We start from the raw sequence: 14,721 nt of genomic DNA, 5'->3' as shown, positions 1-14,721 counted from the left end.
GCTATATATCACAAGTGCATAAAATATCACGCTATTTTACTTGTTAATAGTTACAGTCTAACTTGAAATATTAATACATAAAGTCACCAACAGAGATATCAAAATTACTTAGCAATCACTTAGACCTTAATGTGTGTCTTCTATGCACTTCTTCAAGCATCTTCTAAAAATTAATTTTCACAATAGTAAATTCAACTCATTTCAAAAAACACTGCAATAAAATACTTAAGTATTTGAAAATCCTATTTCAAGCTCTTAAATTGGACATTACATTTGCTTTAAGCTAAAAAGAGTAGAAACCAATCCCAAAAGCAATCTTACCTTAATAGGCATTCCAGTACAGTGTAAACCAAAGGGGAACAGACAAGTTTTTCCTTTCAGTCTCTGGTATCCTACTGCAAACTACAGAAAGCAAACTAAATTTAAATTACAAATTCAAATGCTAGACAAATACATAATGTTGACATTTCACAAAGATTATCAGCTTAGTTTTCCTCTTCCTCTCCTTCTTTAGAAGGAAGTCATTCCAAAATTCCGCCCACTATTCCTTTTTTCTGTCTTCTCACCATCCTAGGAATTACTTATTATACACCACATAAGCAAATTAAAGAATATTTAATAGAAGTAAAATATTAAAATTATGTTTAAAATTAAGGAATTCTAAGTTCTCTTAACAGGAAATAAATTCTACATACGCCATTTTCTTCAAAATAGTATTTATCAAAGACCTTCCACCCCACTATATTAAACACAGATGAAACTTTACCTCACATTTGGATAAAGAAAATGTGTGTCCCAAATGAAGGCGCCCATTCATATACGGATATGGGAAGGTTACAAAGTACTTGCCCTTGCTGCGAAACAATCATGTAAAAAACAAAGTACAGAGAAAAAAATGTTAAGTTCCTTTTACAGTGAAGGGGTGGGGTGAAGGGAATGCAAGCTACAAACAACTTGTTTAAATTTTATTATTTAAGAGGCACTGGTGGTTATGCATCTGCCCTGGAATCTGATCATGATCCTGGGATCCTGCGATGGATCCAGCCCCTCATGGGGCCCCCTGCTCAGCGAGGAGTCTGGTCCTCCCTCTCCTTCTGCCCCTCTCCCCTGATCTTGCTCTTTTTCTCTCTCTCTCATATAAATAAATACAATCTTCAAAGATAAAGAATAATTAAAAATTAAATTAAATTAAATGTGTAAGTCTGGAAATTAAAGGCCCTCTTAAATTGAAACTCACTTTTGATTTACAAAGAATAATATATTTACAGGTAGACAGTAAAGAAATAAATATCCTTGCAGCAAATAATGGAGGTATAACTTAAGCCAAAATGCTGAGTAAAGATAATTTACTGAAGATAATCTTAAAACTCTTAGGAAACTGGATTAATTTAATGTTTTAGGACTGGACAAGATTTGCCTTCATTAGACATATATATAAAGCAAGTCAAAGTCCGTCAGGTAAAATAAAATACCCTCTTGGGGCGCCTGGGTGGCTCAGTGGGTTAAAGCCTCTGCTTTCAGCTCAGGTCATGATCCCAAGGTCCTGGGATCAAGCCCCACATCGGGTTATCTGCTCAGCGGGGAGCCTGCTTCCCCCCCCGCCCCCCACTTCTCTCTGCCTGCCTCTCTGCCTACTTGTGATCTCTGTGTGTCAAATAAATAAATAAAATATTTTAAAAATAAAAAAAAATTTTTAAATAGTAAAATACCCTCAGTATTACAGGATACATATGTATCTTACCTAAAATCGTCCAAAATTCTTAAACCAACAAAAACTTCAAACAACAGCTTAAATAATATCAGAGACTTTACATTACAACAACACTCTTAATTTCCTTTAAAAAAAAAAAAAGGAAAAAGAAAAGAAAAAGAAAAAATTCACTAGAGCGTGCTGGGTAGCAAGGAGGATACACTTTAAAATTAGAAAGTCCTGAAAAGTAGTCCAGACCCCATCAATGCATAGCTATGCAACCTTGAATTGGTTACTTAGCCTCCCTGTACCTCAGTCTCCTCATCTACAACATAAGGATAAAGTATTGCTCATCTTATCGGATTAAAAATATTAAATGATAATATGTTAAAAATGGCATATTTCCTAATTTCTTTGCATACTAAACAATAACTTTTCGAGATTAGCTACTACTATAATTGTTGTCAATGTATTTTCTCATTGTAAGAAGACATTCTTCTACATTTCAACATACCTGAAATTGAGATACATCTTATAAAAGATGCATATATTTATTTCAGTACTGTTTTGCAGCAGTTATTTTTGTTTTTCCCAATATCATAATCATTATCTGTGGACTGTCTTAAAACTGATGCTTAACATCAAGGCAATACAGTATTTTTGAACTGAGACCTTCAAATACAGAAACCCTTCAAAATTTATACCTTGTTTTTCTGGAGATAATCATCACTAGAATATGAATCTCTAATAGAATGATTATCAGAATCAGTCATCAAAGACAAAACTTGAAAACACTCTCCTTTGTCTAAACACAAAAAATGTAAGTTAAGAAAAAAAAACTCTATGTAGAAAAAGTCCTTTAAGAATTCTGTGGGAGGGGCGCCTGGGTGGCTCAGTGGGTTAAGCCTCTGCCTTCAGCTCAGGTCATGATCTCAGGGTCTTGGGATGGAGCCCCACATCAGGCTCTCTGCTCAGCGGGGAGCCTGCTTCCCCCTCTCTCTCTCTGCCTGCCTCTCTGCCTACTTTGTGATCTCTATCAAGTAAATAAATAAAATCTTAAAAAAAAAAAAAAAAAAAGAGAGAATTCTAGGGAAGGGGCACCTGCCTGGCTCAACTGGTAGAGCATGTAGACACTTGATCTCTGGGTTGTGGGTTCAAGTCCCACAATGGGCATAGAGCTCACTTTATTATTTTTTTTCCTATATATTTCATTCATTCATTCATTCATTCATTCATTCATTTGAGAGAGAGAGAGAGAGAGAGCACAAGTACAGAAGGAGGGGGAGGAAGAGAGGGAAAGAGAGGATCTCAAGCAGACTCTGAGGGAGACCAATGTGGAGCTCAATTTCACAACCCTGAGATCATGACCTGAACTGAAATCAAGAGCTGGACACTTACCAAGTGCACCAACCACGTGCCCCATGCTCACTTCCAAAATAAAAAAATTAAAAATGAATTTAAAAAAAGAATTCTAGGGGCGCCTGGAGGGCTCAGGGGATTAAGCCTCTGCCTTCCGCTCAGGTCATGTTTCCAGGGTTCTGGGATCAAGCCCCACATCGGGCTCTCTGCTCAGCGGGGAGTCTGTTTCCTCCTCTGTCTCTCTCTCTGCCTGCTTGTGATCTCTGTCTGTCAAATAAATAAATAAAATCTTTTTAAAAAATAAAAAATTAAAAAAGAATTCCAAAGGAAAGAGGATCCTCATTTCAAATGCATACATAGAAGTTACCTCCTTCAGCCTGTTTCAGACATTATAAATACAATCTGCCTTATCCTTTCCACGAAGTGGTTTCTGCAGCCAATGGTTTTGGAAACACAGGTGCAGAACTTCACAAAGTATTACTTACCTAGTCTGGTTCTCTACATTAGATGCATTGACCTCAAACACTTTCTCAGTATCCCATTTCTGTTGGATTTCTTTCTCAATCTTCTTCAAAAAGTCTACTTTGGCTGTTCCTTTTCTTTCCTGTTGGACACAAAAGAGAAAGAATTATTCACTCTACACTTTGACAGGCTTGCTTTAAAAAAAAGTGGGTTCACACAGAACTGAGCTGTTTACTGAGAGGCAATTTTTCCATGGTTATCTTGAATTTTGATTAAAAATTAGGGTTATCACTATCTGTCCACTTTAAACCACAAAGGGATGGTTAATGAATTACTGATATATATAAAAAGCTCTGAAACACTTTTTTAAAAATCAGATTACTAAAATAGAGTAAAAAAATCAGATGCTAAACAGAGTCAGTTGTCAAACAGATACTGCTCCTATTTAGTTAAAATGTATAAATACTTAGAAAAGTACAGGATGGAGCAGTACACACTGGCAAGCTGCAATTATGCCCACCAAAGAAGGATGCTGAGACCCAGTGGGAAGATGCTAAGGGAGGATTAGTCATCTACATGTTCCCCCCAGCCCCCTCAAGGAAACTGATGAAGAACTTCTCTCCAAATGGTTAATAGACTATTAATGTGAAGTTAAAATGAAACAGAGAATAGCAAACATGTCTCTACTAATATCAAATCCACACAGCAACACTGGTATCATCATCCCAGTTTCAACGGAAACTGAAAGCAAAGCACATGCATGATCACCCTATTTCTGAAAAAAAGGAAGGTTCTTTCTCAGTTTTGATTCTGGGGGCAAATAATTAGCTGTTAAAACCAAGTACACCAAAGCTGGAGTGGAATGAACATTCACAGAACAGGCAAGTGTGAAAGCCGAATACCAATGGACCATCCACAAATCTAATTCTGTTTTGAAACTTACTTTACGTTTCTACATTTTATTTTCTGGCATAAAGTTACTTTGAGTGAAATCAGGTTTTCTTCCCCTTCTTATATGCTAACATTTCCAGAGTCTGCAGCATTTTCAAATGAGAAAATATCTGGGTTCTACTCGTACTTTTATTTAGAGGTTTTATTTATCTCTTTAATAGAGGCAGCAAGAGAGGGAACACAAGCAGGGGTAGTAGAAGAGGGAGAAGCAGGCTTCCCACAGATCAGAGAGCCCAATGCGGGGCTCAATCCCAGGACCCTGGGATCATGACCTAACCCAAAGGCAGCCGCTTAATGACTGAGCCACCCAGGCGCCCCTACTGATATTTTTTTTTTAAGTTTTTTTGTTTTGTTTTGTTTTATTTTCTCTTTAAAAAATCTCTACACCCAACATGGAGTTCAAACTTACAACTCTGAGATAAGAGTCACATGCCCCACTCACGGGGCCAGCCAGGAGCCCCTGGACTCTACTCATACTTTTACAACCTACTCAACAGGTGACCTTGCCAAGTCCCTTAACACCTACAACTCAGTATCCTTTAATCGTGCCTCCCTCTCTCCTTTCAAACAATTTAAAAAATGCTTCCCAATGGGGTGCCTGGCTAGCTCAATCAGTAGAGCATGCAACTCTTGATCTTAGAGTTGTGAGTTCAAGCCCCACACTGGACAGAGAGCTTACTTAAATATATATTTATACATATATTTTAATTACTTAAAAAAAAAGTGGGGTATCTGGCTGGCTCAGTCAGTAGAGCATGTGACTCTTGATCTAGGGGTCATGTGTTCAAGCCCCACACTAGATGTAGCGTTTACTTAAAAAACAAAATGCTTTCTAGTCATATTGCAGATATGGTGGATTCCTGGTTGTTTTTTAAATGGTTACACAATTTGAGCACTTTGCAAAAAGGAATTCTGTGCAGTCAAAAAAAACCCCAACATTAACACTATTTCTCCAATAACAATCTTAAATATACTTTGTCTATTATGTAATAAAAATAACTAACAGTACTAAAATTAAAATTTAGTAGAGAAGTTGTCAGCTGTTTTACTATTTTCAGTTCCCTACATTTTTTAAAAAACTGTTGAATTTTTCTTAAAGATTTTATTTATTTATTTGACAGAGAGAAAGAGTGCATACCCAAATGAGGAGCAGAAGAGGGAGAGGAGGAAGCAGGCTCCCTGCTGAGCAGGGAGCCCCATAGGAGGGCTCTATCCCAGGATCCCAGAATCATGAACTGAGCCAAAGGCAGACACTTAACCAGCTGAGCCATCCAAGTGCCCCAGGTCCCTACATTTTAAACCAAAGAATGATTTACTATTTTTTAAGCATGTTTAAGATAGAGGACAAGGACAAGCAACAGAAAGATGAAAAGTCAGTTTATAAGGAGGTGAAGGACGCGGCTACAAAGGTAGAGAGGAAATGAGAAAGAATTCCATACTTGCAAAGTCGTGGGGTACCTGGCTGGCTCAGTCAGTGGCACACGCAACTCTTGATCTTGGAGTTGTGAGTTCAAGCCCTCCATTGGGTGTAGAGTTTAATTAAAAAAAAAAAAAATCTTAAAAAAAAAAATATCAGGGACATAATAACAAGTTTCTCCAGTAACCAAAGGAAAATGAAAGTGACAAGGAAATTTTTTGCTTCTATAAATCCTGACCAGATCATAATTGCTGTAAGTGGAAATGTTATCAAAACACAAATATGATCAAGTCAATTCCCTTTCAGAGATTCTCTGCAGCTGTCAGGGTAAAGTCTATTCTGTAAAATCTGGCACTCCAGGCCCTTCTTGTCTAATCTCTGCCAGATCGCACTCTCCTCCCCTTTCTCTTATTCCCCCACTGCAGGCCCATCAAGGCATCTGCATTTTCCCAAAAGTGCCAAGCTCCTTCCTTCACCTGAGCCTCTCTGTTCATAGTATTTTCTCTGCCCTCATGCTTCATCAATCATTTTATGATGCTTCAGGTCCCAGCTAATCACCTGCACTGGTCACCAAGAGGTCATGATATGCCCTTCTTAATATGTTCCTACCTACCAATATTTCCCCTATGCTGGCACTAATCACACAGTGGTGCTGGTATCTGTCTGTCTTCCTCACAGATCAACTAAAGCTTGGTCATGCTGGGGACTAGTAACTTGTATCTCATTAAACCCTCAAGGTCTAGCTTACAACAGGTTCTCAACAAATATCTGTTGAATATTTAAATTTTAAAAGATAAGTGAATAATAATACACTGCCCGCTTTTGCACATTATGGCCATAAAAAAAATAACAAGACTAGGAACTAGGTGCACATGTGAATCAAGATACTAAGCAATTTGGACTCTTTCCCAAGAATTTCCACAGAAGTAAGTGTGGTTGCATACGGTTATTTCCTTTTCCAGGAAAGAATAAGGGCCTTCATCTATTCACTCCTTTCAATTTTTGTGGCTAGCCACCTTCATTCAGACCCTCAGCTCCTTTGCTCCTTTGCTCCTCCTAATAAGTAACCTGTAAGTTACAAGTCTCTCTACTTCTATACATGCAAACCGGTTTTAAATAATAATATACAAAGACTACCATTTGAAAAGAAGCTTTGGCAGAGACAGCAGATCACCTACCCAATACCTGTTCCTTCTCTTTCTTCCTCAATAACAAATGCCCAGTCTTATTTAAGGTAGTGCATTAGAGGTGGCTAAATGTACTCTTCTGCTTCCATATTAATTCCTGGGTAGATTGGACCTATGTTCCAGCAAAGGACTTTTGGGCAGAAGATTCCACCTAGCCCTTACAACAACAGCCTGCCAACTCGAGGGTGGTGGGCTGGCTCAGCCTGTAGGGCATGTGACTCTTGACCATGGGGTCAGAAGTTCAAGCCCTATGTTGGGTATAAAGATGACTTAAAAATAAAATCTTAAAATTATAAATTAAAAAAAAAAATAAAAAACAGCCTGTACAACTCCTAACAGTTGACTTAACCTGTAAATAAAGTGCCTAGGTTGCCTACAGAACCCTTTGTCTATAGGTTTCCCATAGAACCGTAGACAAATTCCTTAGACTCTCTAGGCTATAAGGACTCACAAAAATATTTTAATTTATTTTAAAATCAGAAATAAAAAGCTAACTTTAAGGTTGAAGAAACTTTAATACATTTAATATTATTTTTATTATTTCAGATTAATGTTAATATTAATATATTAATAAAACTTTAACATATTTAATATATGTATTTAGAAAATACACATACTATTATAAATATAATATTAACATACTTGCCTTTATACCAACGCAGCCTAGCTTGCGAAGCCTAGTTGTACCTTCTACCCTACAGTCATAAATGACAAGAAATACTACTCTACCTTTACTAAATTCCTCTTTAACCAACCTGAGTTGGCTTCCACTGCATGCAACCAAATGATTCCCAAGACATTTACCCAGTTGACAGCAGACAGCAATTTCCAGAACTTTCATGGTCACCTCAGCACCAAGTACAATGCCACAGACAAAGAAGTTACAGGACAGATATTTTCTCCTTAAAAATGACCGTGTTACCCACTTTAAAGAAGAACATGAAAATAACAGTCTTCTCAAATTTTATTTAGAACTACATGTTTCTGGGGCGCCTGGGTGGCTCAGTGGGTTAAAGCCGCTGCCTTCGGCTCAGGTCATGATCGCAGGGTCCTGGGATCAAGCCCCACATTGGGCTCTCTGCTCAGCAGGGAACCTGCTTCCCTTTCTCTCTCTGCCTTCCTCTTTGCCTGCTGATGATCTCTGTCAAATAAATAAATAAAATCTTTAAAAAAAAAAAAAAGAACTACATGTTTCTTTTCATTGTTTTGAGCACACTAAATACACAAAAACTCTTCTTTGAGGTTTCTGCTTCTCAGAAAAAAAGTTGCTCCTCAAAATATCAAAGTCAACTGTAATGAAATCTGATTTTGGCCCAGCACCAATTTGTTGTAAAACCTTGAAAAATTCTTGATCAATCTGAGCCTTACTTTCTTCAGTGGCTATTTAACTAAACAATTGGTTATAATAATTAGTTAAAAGGTTATTTGCCAAGATCAGTTTCTAAACATTGGCACTATTGACAGCTTAAGCTAAATAATTTTTTGTGTTTTTGTCTTGTGCACTGTAAGATTCTTAGAAGCACTCCTGGCTTCTAGCCACTAGATGCCAGCAACACACCCACCACTTGTGACAATCCAGTCTCCAGACCAAACTTTCTCAGGGGGACAAAATCACCCCCAGTAAAGAATCTCTAAACTAGGTAACAACTCTTTCCTATATTCATAGTATCCTGCAGCTTAAAACTTCAATGAACATTAACTTTTTTGATCTTAACAACAACCCTAAGAGGTGGGGAGACCAACAGCTATCATTTCAAAGATAATAAATCGGAAGCTCTGAGATCGTGGTGTCAGCAATTAATCAAGCTGGACAAAAACTCTCATCTTCTGACTTCTGTTTCTGCTTTCTCCTGGGACTCTGGCCATCTTCTAGCTCCACCACTTACTATCTATTCAATCCTCGACAAATTCGTTTAACTCTCTAAACCTCCATTTTTCTACCTATCTATAAAATGAGAATAAAAATTATGCCTACTTTGTAGTGTTAGTATGAGGATTAAAAGAGTTAATATGCATGAGAACTTAGCATAGTGCTAGACCAGGATAAATGCACAATGTCAACAAATACCACAAAGAGACATCTGGAGGGCTGCCTGGGTGGCTCAGTGGGTTAAGCCTCTGCCTTCAGCGCAGGTCATGGTCCCAGGGTCCTGGGATTAAGCCCCACAACGGGCTCTCTACTCAACAGGGAGCCTGCTTCCCTTCCTCTCTCTCTGCCTACCTCTCTGCCTACTTGTGATCTCTGTCAAATAAATAAATAAAATCTTTTAAGAAAAAGAGAGAGAGAGAGAGACATCTAAACATCATGTGATTTTTGTTAGGTATGAAAATGGCATTGGGGGGCGCCTGGGTGGCTCAGTGGGTTAAGCCTCTGCCTTCGGCTCAGGTCATGATCTCGGGGTCCTGGGATCTAGCCCTGAGTCGGGCTCTCTGCTCAGCAGGGAGCCTGCTTCCTCCTCTCTCTGCCTGCCTCTCTGTGTACTTGTGATCTCTCTCTCTCTCTCTGTCAAATAAATAAATAAAATCTTTTAAAAAAAAAGAAAGAAAGAAAGTAAGAAAATGGCATTGGGGTTATGTTTTAAGGAAAGTTATCATTACATTAAAAAAACTAAGGGGCGCCTGGGTGGCTCAGTGGGTTAAAGCCTCTGCCTTTGGCTCAGGTCATGATCCCAGGGTCCTGGGATCAAGCCCTCCGTTGGGCTCTCTGCTCAGCGGGGAGCCTGCTTCCCTTCCTCTCTCTCTGCCTGCCTCTCTGCCTACTTGTGATCTCTGTCAAATAAATACATAAAATCTTAAAAAAAAAAAAAAAAACTAACTAAACTATGTATTGATGTAAAAACCTCATACTAAAATATGTCAAACATGTACATATGATGCCTGGAACTTGCCTAAAATGAAATCCTGAGGGGTGCAGGGACAGGATACAAGGGAGGGATATAAGAAACAAGATGACCCTGAACTGCCAATTATTGAAGTTGGGTGATGGGTATATAGAATACTTAGTACTATTATTATCTCTGTTTTGTTCACTCTTTAAACTTTGCAGATGCAAGTTTAAAAACAGTATTTTTTTAAGTTGGCTATTACGTTTCTTATATCGCAATCCCAGATCCCCCTAGAAGTCTGATATATAATTAGAAGAGTTAAAACTGTCAAAAGTTCTAAAAAACAAATACTATTCTGATATAAAGAAAATTATAGTTTGGTGTTTATATACTCAATTCTAAAATAAAAACTAATATTCTATCCATGCTATCACATGCTCTTTGTTTTACACACTTCAGTATTGGTAAGATTTCCACTGCAAAGAGAAAACTTTCTTTTTTTTAAATTTTTTTTTTTTAAGATTTTATTTATTTATTTGACAGAGAGAGATCACAAGTAGGCAGAGAGGCAGGCAGAGAGAGAGAGGAGGAAGCAGGCTCCCCGCTGAGCAGAGAGCCCGATGCGGGACTCGATCCCAGGACCCTGAGACCATGACCCGAGTCGAAGGCAGCGGCTTAACCCACTGAGCCACCCAGGCGCCCGAGAAAACTTTCTTTATGGGAGGGTTTGCAAACTAAATTTTCCAATTAGCTTACAACTGGGGGTAGCACAATAGCACGAAGATTAAGAGAATGGGCTCCAGAATGGGATCAAATGAATTCTAATTCCTCTTCTGAGTAGATTTGATGCCTTATTTTCCACACCAGTCAAACGGGGATAATAACAGCACCTATTTTACAGGGTTGTTTTGTTGAAAAATTATGTAAAACACTAAAGCATGGCACAGAATAAGCAATCAGTACATTTTGTTATTTTTATTATTACTTATTCTTTTTTTTTTTTAAAGATTTTATTTATTTATTTGACAGAGAGAGATCACAAGTAGATGGAGAGGTAGGCAGAGAGAGAGAGAGAGAGAGAGCGAGAGGGAAGCAGGCTCCTTGCTGAGCAGAGATCCCGATACGGTACTCGATCCCAGGACCCTGAGATCACGACCTGGGCTGAAGGCAGCGGCTTAACCCACTGAGCCACCCAGGTGCCCTACTTATTCTTTCTAAAGGGAGTTCTTATTGGATTCTTCCAATAAAACAAACTTTAATGTCCGTCCCGTATCATGACAGTACAAAACCTGAATATTTTCAGAGCACAAGAAGTGAATGAAGTCGGGGCGCCTGGGTGGCTCAGGGGGTTAGGCCTCTGCCTTCAGCTCGAGTCATGACCTCAGGGTCCTGGGATGGAGCCCCGTGTCAGGCTCTCTGTTCAGTGGGGAGCCTACTTCCCCCTCTCTATGCCTGCCTCTTTGCCTACTTGTGATCACTGTCAAATAAATAAAAATCTTTAAAAAAGTCTTTTAAAAAGAAGTGAATAAAGTAAAACAATCCTATCTACCAGAAATGTTGCCAGTTTCCACATATAAAACTTGAAGAGTATATTAAAATCTTTCAAACTGAAAAGCCATTCCCATTAACACCAAAAAAAAAAAAGAGAAAAACCTGCAAATTCCACATTAGCTAAGGATATCACCGTCGGGGAGTGGAGCTGGTGGGGAGTCATCAAGCAACACATGACAGAAGAAAAAGCCCTGGACCAGGACTCAGAAGGTACATCTTTTCCTGAAAAGCAGGGTAACATAGTGACTGAGAAGTGAGTCAATCTCTTTGAGTTCTAATCCACTTTCATCATGCTCTAGTTATGAGAAATTGGACCTGTTCATTAAGCAACCTAAGCCTGGGTTTCTTCATTTGTAAACTGCAAATAAGAGTGCTTAGCTCAAGTAGATTAGTGTGAAGACTCAATGAGACAATTCCAAAAAAATGCTAAACACAAAGCATGACACATAAGAAATGTTACTTATTGACATTATTGGTCTTAACTCTGCTAGAATTCCAACTCCAATAATTCTTCAAGACCAACAGGACCTATTGATCATGACCTTTTTTCACTAATCCTTAGTTCCCTCCCACCCCCAATCCTTATTTCCATCCCTTAAATCCATCTATATGATCACTCCTTCACTATTCTCTTTACCATTCTTGCATGGCAAAATTCCAACCCTCCTAGGCACCTGCTCTCTTCCTTCAAGCAGGCAGCCAAAAGGGGCAGGAGATAAGAATTCAACAATGCTGACTGGCCTCAATTTAAATTCATGTCCACTAATGTCAAGTGTGCCCAGCAATACTACTTTCTGAAATCAACTTACTAACTCCTTCTAGACTAATGCTTCTCAAACTTTAATGTGTATACTGTCCAATACAGTAGCCACTAGTCACATATAACTTTTTAATTTTATTTACTTGTTTATTTTTAAAGATTTTATTTATTTATTTGACAGACAGAGATCACAAGTAGGCAGAGAAGCAGGCAGAGGGAGAGGAGGAAGCAGGCTCCCTGCTGAGCAGAGAGCCTGACGTGGGGCTCGATCCCAGGACCCTGGGATCATGACCTGAGCTGAAGGCAAAGGCTTTAACCCACTGAGCCACCCAGGCGCCCCTAACTTTTTAATTTTAAAGTTATCTTAAAATTCAGTCCTTCCGTTGCACCAGCCACATTTCAAGTGCTCAAGAACCATGTGGCTAGTGGCTACCAAATTAGTGCAGATACAGAACTTTTCATCACAGGAAGTTCTACTGACAGCAATGTCCCAAACAAGCCTCTCTCTCAAGCCTCCAACATTTCGTCTCCCATCCTTACTTGGAGCCGGTAATCTTGCCTCCTAATTCAATGAGAAAACAGAGGCGAACAGAAAATTTTCAGTCTTCCTCATCACATCTGCTTACCCACATGCATGTGTACCCATATAATCTGTCTTCTTTCCTGTTACACAGATGAGTGTAGTCCTGCTTAACCCCTCCACTGATGCATCTGATCTCAACCCCTCTACTCTATTCTGGAACAGCACATCAATTTTTCCTTTCTACAGGGTAATTCCCATAAACATACAAGCATTGTGTAATTTCTTCCACCTTTAAAAAAGGGGGGGGGAGTCCCCTTTTGACCTTCACCTATTACCCCACTCCTCTGCTCTCCTTTATAAAACTCCTCAAGAGTTGTCCATATTAGCTTTTCACTCATACTGTTGCTTCTGCCTGCAAATCTTTTCCTCCATATAGCTGCCTGGCTTGCTCCCTTACCTCCTTTTTGCCATGCAAAGGCTTTTTGAAAGGCTTTCTTGATCCCCTTTTAAAACTACAACCCTACCCCACCTCACACTCAATGGTCTCCCCCTTCCTGTTGTTGCTTTTTTTTTTTTTCCCCCTATAGCACTTACGGGCACCTGACATATTTTACAGTGTATTTTAGTACGTTACTCTCACACACACATGAAAACACCATGAATGTAGAGATCTGCGACTCCTTTACAGGGAAGCGCTCAATAATTTTTTGTTAAAAGGAGGAACAAGGTTACCTACTCCTCTCTCTCCAAATAGGTTTTAGACACTCCGGTGAAATCAACACACAGAAAATTAAGTAGGATGTAAAGTTGAAGACCTCAGTTCCTGGCTCAACAGCTAGGAAGAAAAGGCACATGCGCACAACAACCACATCGGTAGCGTGGGGTCAAGGCATTCCCGTTCTTCAGAGAAGGAGTTTTTCCCTTCAGGACAACGACTACCACATGGAGCCCTAGCTTCTGGAAAAAGCCGACAGCTCAGCCAGGTTCCACCGCCGGGCTGAGCCGACTCTCTTCCCGCCAGAACTCACCGTCATGGCACCGCCCAGCCAACTCTGCAAGCCCACGACAGTGACCTCGGTGATCCTGTCAAAGTAGAGATTACCACCTTTCCCTTCCGTTTGGGGGGCAGAAAGGCCTCCCACGACACTGAAGCACACACTTAACACCTGATGAGGCAATCGCCCACTCACTGAGAACTACTGCGTCGTGCATCTCGGAGGCCGCCGGGAACTGTAGTTTCCAGACCACTAGACCCCAAGTCCAACAGACAACTATTGACTACAATTCCCAGAGAGCAACAGGCTACCGGAAATTGACGCAATGGGCCACGCTATGGTGACACACAGGTAGTGATGTCACTGGCATGTTGAACTACAAAGTCCATGAGGCTGTTCGGGATTGCAGGCTCCGAGAGCGCGCCCTGGCTAAGGTTGAGTTCCCCGACCTTCAACCTTTTCACCTGCGGCGCTAGGTTGGATGTCTGTCCGGATGCCAGGATGCAAGGTTTATTAGTCTTCAGTGACTGAGATGCTAATTATGGCTTGCCACTGTGCACAGATATTTACTACCCTCGGTGGCATTCAAAGGCCCGGAATCCAGACATTTTATAACCATTTATTAACAATCTCTGTTTTTAAGCGCGGAAGCTGGAAACCTACCGAGTTCCAGTGCCAAGCTCACACTATTCAACTGTACTAGCATCTAAGACTGAGGGGTCCAATACGATATTCACGAGTTACATGTGGTTATTCACGTTTAAATTAAAATCCAGTAAAATTTAAAACTGAGTTCTTTAATCGCACTAGCCACTTTTTAAGTGCTGGATAGTCCGTGTGGCTAGTGGTTACGGTATCATCAGACAGCGCAGATGTAGAACATTTCCACCATAGGAAGAAAGAGGAATTGACAAGCAATGATCCAAAGTTTTTACTTTCTGAGGTCAGATTAGGTACTCTCACGTGCATTTATTTATTAATTCAATAAACATTTATAAAAC

General features: G+C 39.6%; 1 protein-coding gene across 1 annotated transcript in view; it reads right to left on the bottom strand.

Annotated features, from left to right (window-relative positions):
• LARS1 (leucyl-tRNA synthetase 1) overlaps positions 1-13,929 on the bottom strand; it is a 69,604-nt gene extending 55,675 nt beyond the window's left edge. Inside the window, exons 1-4 of the mRNA XM_044225091.1 lie at positions 13,754-13,929; positions 3,535-3,653; positions 767-854; positions 322-402 (exon numbers count right to left, since the gene is read on the bottom strand). Coding sequence (XP_044081026.1) covers positions 322-402; positions 767-854; positions 3,535-3,653; positions 13,754-13,759 — 294 coding nt within the window. The 5' untranslated portion in view covers positions 13,760-13,929. The remainder of the gene's footprint in view (positions 1-321; positions 403-766; positions 855-3,534; positions 3,654-13,753) is intronic.
• Between the last annotated feature and the right edge of the window lie 792 nt (positions 13,930-14,721).

This window comes from Neovison vison, chromosome 1, assembly GCF_020171115.1.
Source record: "Neovison vison isolate M4711 chromosome 1, ASM_NN_V1, whole genome shotgun sequence".
Lineage (NCBI taxonomy): Eukaryota > Metazoa > Chordata > Mammalia > Carnivora > Mustelidae > Neogale > Neogale vison.
The sequence above is the reverse complement of the archived record's forward strand: the minus strand, read 5'-3'. Positions and strand labels throughout refer to the sequence as shown.